This window comes from Centruroides sculpturatus, unplaced genomic scaffold, assembly GCF_000671375.1.
Source record: "Centruroides sculpturatus isolate CEXI.00-Female unplaced genomic scaffold, Cexi_2.0 scaffold1062, whole genome shotgun sequence".
NCBI classification, from domain to species: domain Eukaryota; kingdom Metazoa; phylum Arthropoda; class Arachnida; order Scorpiones; family Buthidae; genus Centruroides; species Centruroides sculpturatus.
In genome coordinates this window covers 47,883-68,491 of record NW_019385225.1, presented here as the reverse complement: position 1 = coordinate 68,491, position 20,609 = coordinate 47,883, and the positions used below count along the sequence as shown (strand labels likewise).

At 27.8% G+C, this 20,609-nt stretch overlaps 2 protein-coding genes across 2 annotated transcripts in view; one reads left to right on the top strand and one right to left on the bottom strand.

The window, feature by feature from the left end:
• The window catches only part of LOC111636403 (disco-interacting protein 2 homolog C-like), a 173,766-nt gene extending 158,294 nt beyond the window's left edge, over nt 1-15,472 (bottom strand). The window contains exon 1 of the mRNA XM_023381649.1: nt 15,229-15,472. Coding sequence (XP_023237417.1) covers nt 15,229-15,346 — 118 coding nt within the window. The 5' untranslated portion in view covers nt 15,347-15,472. The remainder of the gene's footprint in view (nt 1-15,228) is intronic.
• Nucleotides 15,473-15,694: 222 nt separating this feature from the next.
• LOC111636399 (fukutin-like) lies at nt 15,695-18,477 on the top strand. Its single transcript, XM_023381644.1, has 3 exons — nt 15,695-15,830; nt 16,550-16,674; nt 18,112-18,477. The coding sequence occupies exons 2-3, from the start codon at nt 16,577-16,579 to the stop codon at nt 18,323-18,325; spliced, it is 312 nt and encodes a 103-aa protein (XP_023237412.1). The 5' UTR covers nt 15,695-15,830; nt 16,550-16,576; the 3' UTR covers nt 18,326-18,477.
• Nucleotides 18,478-20,609: the final 2,132 nt, after the last annotated feature.

Genomic DNA, 20,609 nt, shown 5'->3' with positions numbered 1-20,609 from the left:
AGCTATAGGAGATTTACTTAACTTATACTCTGTGAAAAGGATAAAAGAAATAGACTCAAAAAATTATATATTTTTAAGTCCCCTATAGCTTCTTTCTAATTATTAAATTTACCATGATATGAGTTTAACCACCTATGTGTAACCAAATTGATTTGTTTAATTATTTACTAGTCTTAAAATAGCCCAATCGATATTCCAATAGATTGTTTGATAATACAAATAAATCAGGTTGTTGTTTATATAACATAAACTATAATTTGAGAATATATGTTAATTTACTTGTTATATATGTTAATTTTTAATATCTTATTTTCAGGAAGACATGTAACAAATTATACAATGGATAAACAATTTGACTCATTCAAAGTCCAACCACTCTTATTGTGGTATTTGATGTGGCAACAGTATATCACGGAATGCTCTACTGATGACAAAGCCAATACCAAAACAACAACTCTGCATGGTACTGTATAAAACATTACAAGATTGGAACATAGAATATGAATGGCCAAGGAAAATTAGATATTGTAAATAGATATGCTCCATCTGACCATTCACATACTATGTATCACTGAAATACACTGAATTGGGAATGGTTTTTTCATGTCCAGAGAGTACACTGTATACTACACTGACAATAACACAACCGAGAGATGAAGAGTGGTTTTTATAGTGTACAAGAAATTGGCCAATACCATAGAAAATTATTGGACAATCAATGATCAAATAATGGCCATTCAACTCAGAAGAAAGCTCCATATGACAATCATACAAATCTACAGAGCCACTGCAGATGCAATTAAAAAAGTGGAAGAGTTCTATGGAAAACTTCAAGATGCCATCAGCCAAACAGTTAAGAAGAACATTATCTGCTTAAATGGTGATTTAAACTTAAAATAGGAAATATTATATTGCCTTACAGTGTGGAGAAATTTGGGCTAGGTATGTGAAACAAGCAGATGACTGGTGCATTTTTGCCAAGAACAATATACTCACAATCATCAACACCTGATTTTGATCATCCTAAATGACAATTGCATAATTGTACATCATCAATATGAGCATACCATAACCAAAATGACTATTTCCTATGTCCAAAGAAATGACAGAGCTCAATCTTGGCAGTGAAGTCTTAACAAGGTGCCTATTGCAGATAATCTGATCTGCAATAGGCACCTTGTTAGGTCTTCACTGCCAAGATTGAGCTCTGCCAAACTCAGATTCTGTAACACTAAATGAACACCATGAAGAAATTTGATGCATACAAGATTAGTCTCAATTTTGTGACTAAGATTAAGAGTAAACTAAACTTCCCACTGAAGAAAACATCCAGATTAACTGTAAAAGGAAATGAAAGCCTGCATTACAGAATTAGAAATAAAACATACCCTTTACAAAAACAGCAGCAATAGCTGTTCTTTTGAAGAGGAAATGTTTTATCACTGGAGAAGTGCTGGAACAAACAATACTAGAAGATAAGTTGGTGAGAAGGAGAGGCCACAGGCAGGAACTATATACTCATGTAAAGATAATAAGGTCAACATTCATAACCAGAAAGGCAATGGTATGAGGAAGACATGACCAGAACGGCATGACCAACAAGCAATACACTACAGATGAAAAAAATATAGGGAAAAGCTTTACAAGCATGTACATCAGACTCATCCAAAGGAATATATGAAATATAAGGATAACAGGTGGAATATAACATGATAACAGAATTGGAACCTGACATTCTAGAGGAAGAGGTTATATAGAAACTATACAACAATTAGCCAAACAAAACAAAATGGCAGAATTACTAGAAAAAAAACCAAAGGTAACACTAACTGTGCTCTGTCAACATATATGACATGCATGCAAATGACCAAAAGAATGGGAAAAATCAATATTCTTTCCAATTACAAAAATGGGAACACAAAGAATTGCACAATTACCATACCACAGCTCTGATACCACATGCAAGAAAAATCCTTTTAAAAATTATTCAACAGCACTTGAACATAACCATCAAAAGAGAACTATCTGATGAACAAGCTGATCCTTTTTGAGGCAGATATACACTTGATTACATTGCCAATCTGGATTATGGAACAAATAAAGGAATATCAGAATAATATCTACATGTGTTTCACAGATTATTCAAAAGCATTTGACATATATATATATATAAGAAATTATACTGACTTTTGATGTTAAATTTATTTGTTTGATTAATTAAATAAGTACTTTCAATATTTTCAGAATGTCTTCCTCAGGCAAAAAAAGAATACATAAAACTCAAACCTTGATTTTACTTTTGACATTCTGAAAATATCAAAAATACTTGTTTAATTCATCAAACATAAATTTAATGCCAAAAGACAGTACAATTTCTTATGTATAGTACACTTAGCATCATAAGTGAGAATATAAAGTTGTATAAGCATTTGACATAATTGAACGTAAGTTCTGGTCATGTTTGAGAGATATGGGCATAATACCACATTTGATCACTATCATGATCAAGAGACTACATTCAAGACACTGTACAAAGACACAAAAAGGTTCAAGATCGGCAAAGGCATACACCAAGGATATATCATATTACCAACAGTCTTCAACATGTATACTGAAGCTGTCATGAGGCAAGCTGGCCTGGAAGAATCCTTAATTAATAGGAGTGAATATAGATTTCAGATACAGCAACAACCTGTGGTATGTTGATGACACCACCAAATTGGTCAAAAATAGGAAAAATCTTGAATATCTGATCTGAATAGTCAAAGAAGAAAATGAAAAGGTGGACTTAAACATAAAGAAGACTGAGACCATGACAATGGCAAAGAATGCAAGCATCAACATCATGATCAACCATGAAAAAAACTGAAAGAGTTAAAGACTAAACTTTTCTGAGCACCAGAAGCAAAGACAACTGTACCTACTAAATCAAGAGATGGCTAGTCCTTGGAAGACATTCAATAATCAGCTTTGACCAACATCTGGAAGAGGAAACATCAGTCCAGCAACTAAATGCAGACTGATTACAGCAATCTTTCCAATAGTAACATATGACTACAAAACAAGGACACTGAAATTGACTGATAGATGAAGAATCAATGCATTCAAACTTTGATGCTAGATATGTATATGCTATATAGTCTACAAACAACCAGAACAACAAACCAAGTGATTCATGAACAAATTAAACCAAGCATTTCACTACAGGTTGGAATAACAAAACAAACTTTCTTCTACTTCATTTTCATATTCAATCTTGATTCTACATAAATTCAAACAATAATCTGTAATCAATATTCTATTTTCTCTACTAAATCACTAAGAAAGTTTTAATAAAAATAACTATTAAAATTCTGTGTTATTGAACCTGTGCTTGTTTAAGAGTTGCAATTTTGAATGAGTTCAAAGTTTTTGTAATATTATTTTGGTTTTAATTTGATAACTTATAAATTTTTCTGTGTATGTATTACTTTGTCCTTAAGAATAGTATTAGAATAATTTCTTTTAAATTATATTCAATCCTAAATCATACCTAATATATAAAAAGAGCACCATTCAAAAGAAACTATTTCTCTAGGATTAAAGATATAAATCATCTTTAAAACTTGGAAAAGTATCATACATCGTAAAAAGTTTAACTTTAAATGAAGCAATAATCTGGGCTGTAAAGTGAACAAAAATTAGAAATGCTGCTGTTGTACAAGCTTCCATTCCCAAATATAACAGTTTGTCCCTGAGTGCCAACAGCTGAGGAAATATAAAAAGCACTCAGTATTTGGATTGACAACAGCAGTAAAAAAAGAACTCATTAGATGGCAATGCAATTAAACAAAAGACACTAAAAATTAATAGTGCAATAGAAAATAAAAGATTCTTCTATTAACTCAGAATTTATTGCCAATAAAGATTTGTCTGCCATTTCACATTACACAACAAAAATTGAAGGGAAAAATAGAGTGATTGATGATTTTAAAACATGATTAATAATATTGGTTATAGTTGTTTTAAATTATTTATTTTGGAAGTATAAAATTATTTTAACAATTCATCTAAACAAGCATTGTATAAATATAAGTTTAAATACCTATATCAAAATAACAAGAAATAGTTGTTATTGGGGCAAAAGTATTGGATTATTCAATATATCATATTTTAACAGAATGTCCAGCAGCATTAGTTTCTATACATAAATCAACTTGTCTACAAAATATTTCCAAATTTATATTAGAAAATAATTTTAGGAATTATCTTGCAATTTAAACAAACTTCAAGTGCAAAAGATTTATGGTTTTGTGGCACAAGGGCTTAGGTAGGTCAGAATGCTAGATCTAGCCAGTTATGTCACCCTTTTGGGTCTTTTACTGTATCATATTTGTTCTGTTGTATGTTTTAGAGTTCTGCATATAAGTTTATTGCCTGTAAATATGCCATTGTAGGTTGAATTTGTCTATTATCATCTAGTATATTCCATAGAGCTTAATCATCTAATATTTATAATTTCTGTGAACCATGATTTAACTATTTATCATCCTGAATAAATAAACAAAGGGTTAAAATTAACATTGTAAATTGATAAAATTATTTTGTCTAAGTTGTAATATTATAAACATTTTGTTCTAATTATTAACCTCCTTTGTAACAAGGTTATTTTCCCATTTTGCAAATAAAAATTGATTAATTGATAAATATAATAAATTCTAAGTATTTGCCTGAACAGATAAGTTAAAACAATATTATAGAGTCATAAATTAAAGTGAATAAAAAACATTATAAATTCAAACTTCAAGACCATACCATATAATAATACAACACTAAAACAAACAAATATACTGTATTTTGAATTACCAAAACCACTTAAGTGTATTTATGGGTTATAGCTACAACATTTGATATAATTAAAATATTAACCCAATTCAGCATCTTTCAATTCACTTATTATATTGTCATTTGTGTCTACTTTGATATCATTACAGAATCAAGGTCTTGACTACCATCTTCTAGTTCAAATTCACCATCTCTTTTGGAGAAGACGGCAAGTTTGAACTAGAATTTTGCTACTTGCTGTTCAGCTGATAAGTTCTTGATTTATAAACTTAATTGTAACTTTCCCCGTCTCAATATTTGAAAATATTTACAATTTAAAATAAAAAAATGTTTCCATGAATCTTGGAGAATTCTATCAATTTGAAGAGATAAAGAGTTTAACTAAAATTCTGTCTGTCTAATTCTAAACTACATTACCCTATACTGTGCAAAACAATATGCTTTCCATGCTTTTTAACCTGGAGTTTAATTGAGGAAATCAAAGTCAAATAATCATTGTAATGAATCAGTTTATTTTTCTGCTATTATTAATAATTAAATTCTAAGTAATTTGCTATTAGAGATAGGCGTTAGGCACCATCTCTTATTAAATTTAATAACTATAATTAAATTAATATTTATTAAATAATTTAGAATATTCTAAAAGAAAAGAATTGGCCTGGAGGAGCAGAACTCAAACCCATAACTCCCACTTACTGTGTGGATGCATTGCCAGTATTGCAGACAGAGGTTCAGGTAGCATAACTGGCAACACATGTGCACAGTAAGTGGGAGTTATGGGTTTGAGTTCTGCTTCAGGCCAATTCTTTTCTTTCAGAATATTCTAAATTATTTAAGAAATAGTAAATGAATTATAATTATTAAATTCAATAAGAGATGGTGCCTAACGCTAACCTCTAGTATCAAATTAATTAGAATTTAATTATTAATAATAGCAGAAAAATAGACCAATTCATTACAGTGATCATTTAGCTTTGATTAATAACAGCAGACTTTGAGATATTTATGTATGTAATTAAGGAAATACAGTAATTTGGAAGGAAGGTAGAAAGTTAAGCCAAAATGGATTAATATTAATAATTATATTAATTTCTGAATTAAATTTAATTAAAAATATTCTGGAAGAAAATATTGATCTGGAACAGAACTTCATTCTACAATATTCTGCTCATCATGCCTGATGCATTACCAAATTACACTATTCAGATCTTTGCCTGATCTTCTAGTTTTTAGATATTTTTATTACAGAGATTTAGACTTAGTTGTTATATATACAGTATTGAGCATTACTTATCAAATAGTTTAAACAAAACAAATTAATAAAGAAATTTTTAAAAAATTAACCTTAATAATGAAAGCCAATTTTTGAAATTATTAATACAGTAACACCCCGAACTTACGCGATAGATGGGACCGAGCGATAATCACGTAAGTCAAATTCGCATAAGTCGGGGTATAATTTCGCAATTTATGTAAACCAAATCGGTTGTATATAAGCTAATAAATGTTCTCATTAATCTTATCTCATCTTTTGATTCGTTCACAGTTACAAGAAATCAGCACATAGAGTCTCTCAAGTCTCTGTAGATATAACAAACACAAAAATAAATAACACAAAATAAATTGTAGCTATGTGTCGATTCCATGCGACATGTCCGAAAACATAAGCTGAACAATAGCGTGGGGAACTGAGTAATCAAGAATTACGTGGCGCTCAAACAAAAGACGAATTGACGAGATTTGAAAATTGCGTAACTCCGGGTTCACGTAAGTTGGGGTAGCGTAAGTCAAGGTATTACTGTAATTAAAAATCAATATTTTATATAGATTGTAGCGTAAGTCGAAGTATTACTGTAATTAAAAATCAATATTTTATATAGATTATTCAATTTAAAATCATATCTTTATTATTACTGTATTTTTCATAAAGAAGAAGATAATAAATTTGAAAATACCATATTTCCTCTACTAAACCTAACCATCTTAGTTTTCAAACTTTTTCGAGCCACTGTCCCTTTGATTCCATAAACTTATACTCAATGCCCCCAACCAGTTTTCCCTTGTGTGAGAAAGACTTAGAAATATTCTTAGAAAATTTTTCTACAAACCTCACACTTTGTATTCTCACCATATATTGTTCTCAACATCTGGACCATTAGACACAAAGTTTCTTCTTATGTGTATTAACAGAAGAAAAGGAAAGGTTGTCAAAGACCTAAACCCTTGCCTTTGATCACCATTCAGTTAGGATCCTGCCTCCAGTGCTCCTCTGCTGCCCCCTTACTTCTTTTTGCCCTAAAAATTTACTCACTGCCCACTGGGGACAATAGTGCCCACTTTGGGAACCACTGATGTAAAACAAGAACATAGTTACATAGTACTATGATAACAAAGAACTAGCTGCTGTGGTTACTCAGCTGAATTAATCAATGCAACTTTAATAGTGGGTGAAGATTAAATAATTCTAACACTTTCATGCCTGTTAACAAGCCATCTTCATACTTTTACAGTTGAAAGTGGAATGCTGGTGTCAGAATAAGATGGGAGAGACCTGGATTAAGGTCTATCCCCTATCCCAAGATCTTATTACAATTTGGATCACTGCTAATGAATCTCATTATAAAATTTAAAAAAATAAACAATTCCAAATTTCATCTTTTTCAATTATAGGATGTTTTATAGAATAAAAATAATATAAATCTTAATATAGATCTTAATATATAAATCTTATATAGATCTTAATATCCTTTGGTGTATTAATTATATAAGATACTAAACTAAGTTGGCTCAAAATGGTTCTAAACTGACATTGGGTACATAATATAATCACTCATGGTCTTCTTTTACAAATAAAAAATGAAAATAATAAAAATAATATTTGATATAGTCTGCCAATTAATTCAACAATTCATGATTTTCAATGAGATTTTTCTGCATAACTGAAATCATTTCATAAAATTTTATTTTTTGATAAATTTAGATTTTGTCTAGTTGATAATGAATATAGGAGAAAGATATTTCGTTTTCATCCCTATAAAATTATTAAGATTAAAAAAACTTTGTTTTAAAATTTTCTAATATTACTAATGGTGATAAATCAAATTCAGTTTTCAAAATTAAATCTTATCTAAATTAATTTTACAAATAAAAAAATTATTTAAATGATCCATATTTTACAAATAATTTATCTATCTATTTATATTGAAAAAACCAATTTTAATTTACCAAGTAAAACTTCCAATAAAACAACTAATTTTCCATCCATTTTTCCAAAGTTTAACATAGTTTTTATTAGTATCTATCGACAGACAAAATAATATTTTTATCGTATAAAGTGGATTAAAACTTATAAACTAAATCAAATAATGTAATATCAAGTTTATGATTTGTTTTGAGCTAAAAAACTGATCTATTTTCACCAAAAATATTTCTCAGACCATTTTGTAATATTAGATTATTTTTAAATTGTAATTTCTAATAAGATTTTTTACCTATATTAACAGTTAGATGTATTGATACTAAGAGCAATATATATTTCTTAAGACACATTTCTAATCATTAATTATTAACAGTAGTAGCAATATTATAATTATAGAAACAATTTACAATTTGGATCAATGCTAATGAATCTCATTATAAACAATATTCTGCTCATCATGCCTGATGCATTACCAAATTACACTATTCAGATCTTTGCCTGATCTTCTAGTTTTTAGATATTTTTATTACAGAGATTTAGACTTAGTTGTTATATATACAGTATTGAGCATTACTTATCAAATAGTTTAAACAAAACAAATTAATAAAGAAATTTTTAAAAAATTAACCTTAATAATGAAAGCCAATTTTTGAAATTATTAATACAGTAACACCCCGAACTTACGCGATAGATGGGACCGAGCGATAATCACGTAAGTCAAATTCGCATAAGTCGGGGTATAATTTCGCAATTTATGTAAACCAAATCGGTTGTATATAAGCTAATAAATGTTCTCATTAATCTTATCTCATCTTTTGATTCGTTCACAGTTACAAGAAATCAGCACATAGAGTCTCTCAAGTCTCTGTAGATATAACAAACACAAAAATAAATAACACAAAATAAATTGTAGCTATGTGTCGATTCCATGCGACATGTCCGAAAACATAAGCTGAACAATAGCGTGGGGAACTGAGTAATCAAGAATTACGTGGCGCTCAAACAAAAGACGAATTGACGAGATTTGAAAATTGCGTAACTCCGGGTTCACGTAAGTTGGGGTAGCGTAAGTCAAGGTATTACTGTAATTAAAAATCAATATTTTATATAGATTGTAGCGTAAGTCGAGGTATTACTGTAATTAAAAATCAATATTTTATATAGATTATTCAATTTAAAATCATATCTTTATTATTACTGTATTTTTCATAAAGAAGAAGATAATAAATTTGAAAATACCATATTTCCTCTACTAAACCTAACCATCTTAGTTTTCAAACTTTTTCGAGCCACTGTCCCTTTGATTCCATAAACTTATACTCAATGCCCCCAACCAGTTTTCCCTTGTGTGAGAAAGACTTAGAAATATTCTTAGAAAATTTTTCTACAAACCTCACACTTTGTATTCTCACCATATATTGTTCTCAACATCTGGACCATTAGACACAATGTTTCTTCTTATGTGTATTAACAGAAGAAAAGGAAAGGTTGTCAAAGACCTAAACCCTTGCCTTTGATCACCATTCAGTTAGGATCCTGCCTCCAGTGCTCCTCTGCTGCCCCCTTACTTCTTTTTGCCCTAAAAATTTACTCACTGCCCACTGGGGACAATAGTGCCCACTTTGGGAACCACTGATGTAAAACAAGAACATAGTTACATAGTACTATGATAACAAAGAACTAGCTGCTGTGGTTACTCAGCTGAATTAATCAATGCAACTTTAATAGTGGGTGAAGATTAAATAATTCTAACACTTTCATGCCTGTTAACAAGCCATCTTCATACTTTTACAGTTGAAAGTGGAATGCTGGTGTCAGAATAAGATGGGAGAGACCTGGATTAAGGTCTATCCCCTATCCCAAGATCTTATTACAATTTGGATCACTGCTAATGAATCTCATTATAAAATTTAAAAAAATAAACAATATTCATTTTTTTAAACTGTTAAAATATTCAAAAACTATCTAAATTAATTTTACAAATAAAAAAATTATTTAAATGATCCATATTTTACAAATAATTTATCTATCTATTTATATTGAAAAAACCAATTTTAATTTACCAAGTAAAACTTCCAATAAAACAACTAATTTTCCATCCATTTTTCCAAAGTTTAACATAGTTTTTATTAGTATCTATCGACAGACAAAATAATATTTTTATCGTATAAAGTGGATTAAAACTTATAAACTAAATCAAATAATGTAATATCAAGTTTATGATTTGTTTTGAGCTAAAAAACTGATCTATTTTCACCAAAAATATTTCTCAGACCATTTTGTAATATTAGATTATTTTTAAATTGTAATTTCTAATAAGATTTTTTACCTATATTAACAGTTAGATGTATTGATACTAAGAGCAATATATATTTCTTAAGACACATTTCTAATCATTAATTATTAACAGTAGTAGCAATATTATAATTATAGAAACAATTTACAATTTGGATCAATGCTAATGAATCTCATTATAAAATTTAAAAAAAATAAACAATTCCAAATTTCATCTTTTTCAATTATAGGATGTTTCACAGAATAAAAATAATATAAAATTCCACAAAAGAAAAATGCAAAATTAAATAAAAATATATCACAATGAAAAAATTATATCACTACTATATATATATATAATATATAGGCTATAATCATCTAAACAATAAATTTAAATTTACAATATTATTGCAATATGGTAATTTACCACTAGCTTGTATTTAATTGCTGTTTCAAAATATTATTATTTAATGTACTTATTATTGATTAAGTTATAAAAAAATTTATTATATTAACTCAAATTTTCTTTCTTCAAAAATCAAATTAAATTATTATTATTATTATATAAAACTAAATGTAAGCATATCAAGCTTTTATAAAATACTTGACATATAATTTAAACACTAAGATTTATCATTTGAAAATCATTTGTTTATTAGTACATGAACATATCTTGTAACTCGAATACTTATATGCAAAGATCAGATAAAACTGATAAGAAAATTTATCATACAGTATATAAAAGTTTGAAAATATAAGGATTAACTCAAAGAAAAGTATTAAAATACTTGTAACTAATAATCAAATTTAAATTAATTTGAAATATGACCAAACACTCCACTAACACAAAAATGTTTTAAATGGAAAAATCAAAGACAAAATTTTTTAATTTTTTTCCTCACTCCATTAAAGCCATTTTATATTATATTTGAATAGTATTGACAAAATAAAACAAATTCATTTTTCTATTGTTTCTTTACTTCTAACGTGTAATAATGATAAAAACAATTACAATGGTTTTAGAATTATTTTCTGTTTTGTGAATGATTTTAAATGTTTATTACTACAATATAACATGGAAATAGAAACTCTATATAAAACTTAAATTTATTTAAATTAATTACTAACAATTCTAAAGAGTATAAATATGTTCACTCAGAGGAGATTGCATTAAAATATGACAATTTTCTTTTAATATAATTATTATTAAAAACTTTTTTCTTAAATGTATTGATATTATATTTATTCATTTTCAGTAGATTATTCCTTATATATTTATATATAATCTTTAAAAGTGAAGATGAAATATGTTTTTTAAAACATATATATTAATATCTATTTTGTAATACTGAAATAATTATGCATAATTAAAAGTTATGTATAACTATATAATTTTTAAATGAAAAAATGTATTACAAATTATTTATTTATATTTCATATTGTTAAAACCAAACATTTTTGGAAACAAAACTTTAAAGACAATATAAATTTATAAAAAATAAATGTTATGAAGATAATTTTAAATTATGTTCATAACATTTAATAAATATTTAGAATAATTTTGAACCTATTATTATTATTATTATTATAATATAATTTTTTTAACTAAATAAATTTTAAGTGACAATAAACTCTGTTGTTGAGTCATAAAACCAAATATTTATTATTAATATCAGATTTACATAAACATTATGGAAGAATGTTAGCTATCAAACTATTAATAAAATAAAATTTTATCATGAATAAATTTTTCCTTTAAATGTTTGTATAAATGCATGATCTTATTAAAAATAATATAGAAATATTATTGTATATATAGTTAATCGTTTAGATTCTACTTTTGATATATTTAACTTTACTGTTTGGTTTTATTCAAACCTGCAATTTCTTAATCATGAACATACAATAATTCTTTATATAAATATATCTTATTTGTTAATTAAATTACCATCAAAAATCAGTTTTTTTAAATAATAAATGATTATAATCATCTACTTGTGCACTTGTTTTCTCTTCCATGTTCTACTTGATGCAGCTAAACATGCATGAATGAACTATTTTGATGTAGCATGCTGCAACTAACTGATTGTTAATGATGTTTGTTTAAAATGTGGAACATCAGATTTGGTTGGATAGTTACAAAACAATTCGCAAGAAAAATTTAACCACTATTGCAAATACTTAATTCAGAAAATGAAGAATTAACCAGAGAATGTAAGATTCACTCAAAAATTAATGTTTTTAATTTTCTTCTTTAAACAATAAATCAATTTGAATTTTAACATTTTAACTAATCAAACATTAATAAAATAAAAAATAGAATTGAATATAAGGAAAGAAATATAAATTTATAAATAAAAAATTTCAGAATTAAATCCATTATGAAACATTTTGGGTCAATTATTAATAATAAAAGATATACAGAAAATTCTGTTGTCAAAACATTTTAAAGTCAAATATTATTTGCATTATGTATTTGGTCAATTTCATGGAAATAAAGTTCAATATCTAGTGGAGATGATGCAAATACTTATTGTACAAGTAGATAAATTACCAATATACTGTATCTAATTTCTCAAAATATTGTCATTTGATATTTTCATGATACTAAATGATTTCAAAAGTTGAAATAAAAAAAAAAATCAGTTAAATTTAATTAGAAGTCTATGTTAAAAATTTGTAAAATAGATTATTATGCAGTTATCTATGTGTATAAAATTAATAAATTCTACATTAAATTATTATTTATTAATTTGGGATTTCCACTTTAAAATTATAAATATTTCCTATCTACACAATATTATCTATATTAATTTACTCTCTTCTAAATCACTGTTTCAGAAAGAAAAGAATTTATATATCCGAATTCAGAATGAAAAACATAAATTGAATGAATAATAACTGAGAATGATAAGAAATAATTATTTAATGAATTAAGATTCGAGCTATCTTTCATTTCATGGCCGCCTCAAATTATTAAAGTTAAAATAACGACGAGATAAGTCTTCAAACAACTTATTCAAACCAAGTCACTATCATCAAAATTTGAAAAATAATTTAGAAATTATAATCAATTTAAAAATTAAGTATTAAAAATAATACTGGGTAACTATTATTTTATTCAGGAGCAGCTTTTAAACACAACTAAAATCGTTCACATTCAAATACATTAAAGAATTTTCTAAATTTTTCCAATTTCAAGTTGTCGAACAGCTGATCTTAAAACAATATTCAGCATACATTTACAAAATTTCTGAATTATAAATACTTTATCAACAAACTATATATAATATGTAAATTTAACAACGAAAACATTATTAACACTTATTTTAACTTGAAGATAATAGAAGCAAGAATCATTACTTTTTGGAATAAAATAATCTAATTTTCTTTTTAATTACATACTACAAAGTTATATATTTAAACCTATTTACAAAGCAATTTAACAAAAAAAATGCATACTTTCTCCTTTACTACTAGTAAAATTCAAAATGTAAATTTCAAATTGAATAAAATTTGATAATAAATTAATATAATTTTTCAACAAGTTATTTTTTCACTTAAACATACAAATTATTCTACATTGCATTCTAATAGGTTCTAAAAATTATATTTCGTTTATATTTTAATTCTGAACTTTGCTGGCAAAGCCAAACTAATAAAAGTACTTGTTTTTGTGTTTAAATTGTTCTTTTCTCATACTTTATAACAGATCATTTTTAAATTCGTAATGACATTAAACATTAAAATTTAAAGTACATTCAGTTAAGAACAGAATACGAATTTGTTTTCAAAACTGAAAATTGAACTAAAAGAACAATTAAATTATTTAATGAACGTAAAAAAAAGGAATGCATTTTTAAGATGTTTTTTTAATTAGTAACGCATTTCTTTTTGCATTTATAATTTCGAATTTAAACGTATTTATTGCCAGTATTTATAAAAAAAATATATTTGAAAACTGTCAATAAAAGAATTTAAATTCAAAATTGTAAATATTAATTATTTTTCATAAAATTTGATTAAACTATAGTATAGATAAAAATTTGAGTGACAGTTAAAAACCAAATGTTAAGTAATATTCAGGTAGCATGTTGATAATTTCGGAATATCTGTTAAAATTTCAATCGTCAAAATACCGATCAACGAATACAGAATAAGAAATCTATCATTAGTTGTTTTATTAAAAAAAATAATAATTATTATTATTATAACAACAACAACATTATATAATTTTGAAAAATCTTAATTTAGAGAATATTAAAAAATACAAATCAGAGAATTTCAAATTATACATCGCAATTTAATATTCTCGGGACGAGACGAGCCGAGTCGTCGGCAATATTTATACCGACGTTACTTCGTCGTCCGACTAATCCGGAATATTAAATTTCCTCTCTCGACGGTTAAATTTTATAAAAATCATAATATTTTATAACATTTATTTAATAAGAAATATTTCAAACCCAAATACTAATGTGTTATAGTACTTGTTGTATAAAAAGCAATTGAAAATCAAAGTGAAATTGTTCATTACAACTGTTTTTTTTGAATAAAAGTATCGGTAATTAAATGCCGACAGAATGTATAGATTGTGTTTAGATTAGATACTGACAAATAATAATTACTATTGTTTTTAACACAGAAGCATTAAAACGAACACATGAGAGATATACATTTGATGTCGAATACACGAAACATAATAGAAATATCAAATTGTTTGACCTTTCTAATTAATTAACATATAAATAATTGAAGAAAGCAACTCTTTGTTCTCCCGACTTCCCACTCATCAATTTAAACGATTTCCTTGACAGGTCGGTTCCTATCCAACTCGGATTCATATAAGAACACGTAACACATATACATTGTCAATAATGTAAGTATCTCGAGTAAGATGTTAGGAATTTTACATCTTAAAATGTATTTACCTTCCGATAATTCTAGCTCCAATTCCGCTAGTTTCTCTCGGATTTCAATTGGCAAGCTTGTTACATCGATACACTGATCGGCCATTGTCATAATAAAGTTATCGTCCCCTAATCGCATCAATTAGTTATTTATGAGCCTCACCGTAAGGCTTTTTCTAGATGAAAGAGGAACTGTCTTCTCCATCAAACCATTTTGGTCGCCATCTCGATTGTTTTTGCCTGCAGGGGTCAGCACTCGAGAACCACGCCTAAAATCGCCGCCATGATCATTTTCATTTTTCAAACGCATTTTTTTTCAATATATTTCCGGCTTACATTACGGATATAATACAAATTGTATTAAAATAAAATAGTATATTATTCGGGATGATTATTAATCTAAATAATAAATTAAATTGATCTCTATTAATATATATATTTATTTATATTTTGTATTTTATTTAAAATATATTACAAAATTACTTTATTTAGGTTGGTATAGGCAATGCTCTCTCATCCCATATGTTTACGATATTGATTTCGCAGCGTGGATAAGAGATTTCGATACGTCCCTAATTGATCAGCTAACGAAAAGCTCAGTTCTTCATGCAGTCTATGGCACGGTAAATATCAACTAGGTCAATTATTTTTCAGATATCTCAGAAAATTAATTTTATACATTATAATTCAAATTAAGGCGTCAGCCTAATGCTCTAAGGCTGTGTTATTCTGCTTCATATCTTGCTGGAATCTCGTTGATTTATGTATGCAGAAAGGGTTTCCAAAGAACTATTGTTTCCGGGCGTCCAAAAGTTTGAAGCCATTGGTGAAGCTACCGTAGATGCGACTATGCAATTGCAAAGGGGTCTAAGTCGTTTGGGAGCCCATTTTGTCAAAATGGGGCAAAAGACTAGAAAATAAAGTATACAATCGTACATTAAAAAATATTGAAAATGAGTAATATCAGTATTCAGAAGGGCCCCGAAGAAGATAAGTTTACAGGAAGGTCTTTATTGTGGAGTTAGCACATGGACCCAAAATTTAAAGGTTTAGCTGCTGAGCAGTGCCTAAGGAACAATAGTTTAAAATAAATTCTTCCTGCTCTGTGAGCCCTAAAATGGTCTTTTTAATTATGAGATTTTGCTATATTTATGTGAATTTAATTTAGTATAAAAACTATAATTAATGTTTTAACTGTTATATTTTATAAATAAATTAAATTTATATATATAGTTTATAAACTATGTTACAATAAAATGTTATTAACACAACTTTTAAATAAACTTTAGATGTATTTACCGTAAAGTTTAATACATTTACTATTATTATTATTTAAAAAAAGCCAGAAAATTCATTTCAATTCGTCCTGATGAATAAACGTTTGAAAGTGAATTTATTTTTCACGTATGAAGAACAGAGTTATTTCTGGTATGGAAAACACACAATAGAAGATGGTTACAGTTTCAAGTAAGTATTTTATTTAATTTAAAATATATGCTCTCCACCTCAAATTAGTGTCTTGCCCCTGTAAATCATACTTTACCTGCTAGCAATAGAGTCGTGCAGGTAATCTATCTAACTCGTTTCAGGGGAAGATTTTTAATTGAAATAAGGTAACTCCTGGTTTGCACCAGAAGTTCGTATATAGTTAATCGGGTCCTCCTGTCCCTAAGCTTTCTAAATCTCGTCTCTACTTTCAGACAGATGGACAGTAGGAATTTAGAGGTGATTTGAAAAAATTGTAAATTTTAAAGACATCATATTTGGCCTTTCTTTACATTTTGACACAACCAGGAGCTTAAAAAAATAAAAGAAAATAAGAAAAATATACCCTTACAAAATTCTATCTGTAAAAGTAATACTGTATAAACATTATTTTGAAATAAAATCTTATAACAGTTGACGCTACACATATTTACAACTTTGTAAATTGAGTGCCATAAGAGCGCTTGCCAGCTTTTACTTTTCCGGGTTGATATAACATAAGAAAAAGTATTAGAATAATGTCAAATTTGATCCTCCGGGTGTTTTGTAAATATATACCTTTTGAGACCTTCCGAACCAAACAAGGAGAAAAAATTCCGTGTGTGTGTTAGTGTCTATTTCGTTTAATATCTCAGGATGGGGTAAAGATTAAGTATAACGAAATTCGGCATGATAACTTGTATATAAGGGGTATTGATGCTATTAAATTTTGGTGTTTAAAGGTAGAGAGAGAGAAGAGATAGAAGTGGGTCATGTACCATAACGCGAGAGGAGTCGTACTTAATGAAGATTTCACTGTTGTTATTAACATTTACAATTTTTTTTTATAAAACACATCATTACTCTCAAAATTAAGCTTTTTGATATTTTATAATAATTAATAATATAAAAAGATTTTTACAACAAAATCTCACAAGAGATGGCACCTCACACTAATTTCGTTTATTGTGATTAATAATACAAAAGCTATTTTTTAAATAAAATTTTATAAAAGCCAGGAAAGTTCCACATTTGTTGCTAGATTTTTTATTTTACTTTTGGGTCCAGGGTATCTGAAAACGTCGATAATTGCAAAACACCTACAGGGTCAAATTTGATACGATTCCAATATTCTCCAGTATTATATAAATATCAGCCGGGAAGATAAAAGTAAATACATTGCATGGATGTTTGTGTGTTGGCCTTTATTTCGTTTAATATCTCAGGATTTTGTGAAGTGTCACAAATGCTTATTTCTTATTCAGGACGGGTTGCTCTCTGCCTTCCGTTAGTGTTTATACAAATAAGATTAACAAGGAAAAAAATATTTAAATAAGTTTAAAATAAAGTGCTTATTTGTAAATACATATAACTCAATAAAACATTGCAATATTTGAAATATATTTTTATCATTTATGATTTTCGAAATTCTGATTTCAGGTACGTTTACCCAAAATTCACATTATGCTCGGCAGAATTAGTATACGAGAAGGTTCTTGTTCCTTGTAATACCGAATTAATCGTGGCTACAGAGTATGGAAAAAATTGGATGATTCCTGAACCTAAAGGGCATTCCCCTTTAAACATAAAGGATAAGAAATTTTGGACTGTCGAACAACGAATTAATGCATTTCTTCCGAAACTTGAACATTAGATTAATGATTTTTTTTTTAACAATTTTAATTTATACAAATACCGATATATCGATAGATATTTTATAAATGTATTCAAATTATTTATTTATTTTTAGGAAATCCTGTAGAATTTAAATAGAGATAACTAACAATATAAGAACATGTAAAATGGACGAGATCTTTGTAATGCTATTAATGTAAAATAAATAGTCTATATTAAGAAAACTTTACTTAATATTGCATGCAATTNTATATATATATTCAATACATCCAATATGTAATATCATTTTAAACGATGCTCAGATGCTCGGTGCTCTAACTTTAAGACATTTCAAATAGAAATAAATACGTGTATGTTTACATTTTATTTATTAATGTAAATTCAAGCGATCCCTAAATTAGTAAGAACTTAGAGCCTCTAGTCTGTTGTTCGGTATTATTCGTATACAACGCGACACATGAGGGATGTGACTTCACTAGAGTCGAATGAACGGGAAATGATGTCTCGATCTGTAATATCTATGATAAATTATGGTAGAGTTTTTTTCTGCAACGGAAAACTGGAATTAACTCTCAGGATGAACAGTGACAGAGGAATCTGAGACATCCGAGCCAATCATCTATGAAAGTTTAAATTCGAGGTGTTCGGAGCAACAGATTGGCATCTTTACCTCTTCGTTAATCCGGTCGTCAAGTATCAACAGTCAATTTTCGCATTATCATTACAAATTTGTATTGGCTAATGAGTGAGTAAATGAATACAATGAATCGAATCGGTAGAGGTGTTTTGGTGAGTTGACTCTCACATTATTTAACTGTTTAGAAATATTTAATCAATTTTACTGTGTTTCCCTTTGCAAAAGAATTTGAAACATCGATTCATTGTGTCGACTCACTCAGTTATTGACTAATACTAAAAGGAAAAAAAAACAAAACAAAACATTTTGAAGATTTGATATTAGTTGAGAAGTTGAAATGAGTGAAAACCTTTACCATAAAATTAAGCAAAGTCGATCAAGAGAAAATGTACAGTACTTTTTACATTTTTGTACAAGGTATATTCTGATTAGTTGTTATTTTTAATTAGTCTAACAACTTAGAGAACACTTCAACAGTCTTATGAATTTAAAATATAAATAACATTTAGCCATTCTTATTTTCTGTATATTTTAATTTCATATTTAATTTTGCTCATTTACTTATCCGAAATTTGGGATTTTCTCCATTTAATTTAAATTATGAATTTAAAAACAATACATATCACTATCAGTCCGTTGGCGAGCACCTATAACCAATTACCAGTGTTCGGTGGTTTTATCTATTCGGCCACTGGTGAGGCCCAACATCTTAACCACACAACTTGTAATACTTGAAAACCTCCGTGACAATAGTATGTGTGGATCCAATACTGATAGAACTTCTAAAGAACTGCTCTGGTTTTTATGAATCAGTTTGGCATCAGTTTTATCCATCTTCTTATCATTGATAGCTGTGCTGGGATGACCGAAACGCTGCTCAACACGGATTGATGTTTCCATTCTTTAACGTATTTACCCACTCGTACCGTCTTTTCTCGTCAATGCAGATATCTCCATACTGTTGAAACATTCTTCTATGAATTTCAAAAGGTTTCATATCTTCCGACCACAAAAATCTGATGATTGCTCGCTGCTCCTCTACAATGCAAACAGGTAAAGACCTGTTTGCATTGTAGAGGAGCAGCGAGAAGTATATACTTAATTGCAGCATTGTAGGATGCTGCAATTAAGTATATACTTCCCTCTCAATTAAGCACGTCACACTGTCTAGTAAGCAGTGTTAACGCCTTCTCTAAGAATGCATTTTTCTTCCTTTCATACAGTGAAATTCACAGACATCCACAGATTCACGCGTGCACGATTTAGCAGCTCGTAAAACTTCAAACGCCCATAACTTTCTAATCAATGTATCTAGTAGCATTAGCGAAACAAGTACTGTATCTGTTTAAGGCCATACGTTTTCAAGTGTAGCGTGTTCTTCGTAAACCAATTCTGTAAATAATAAAGAAATTATAATTCAAATTAAAAAAATATATATATAACTTTTAAAGATTACATTATTGTATTTAAAATGAATAATATTTCTCTGAGATAATTTTTAAAAATATGGGACGAAAAAACTTTAGAGCTTGTATAATACATAGGACATTGTTACACTGTATACGACAAACAATGAATTTTAAAAGCTTCGTTCAAAGTTCAAGAGAAAGATAACCGATAAAAAAAAAGATTGTTAGAAATAATGTGGCGTCGAATAACTAGATTT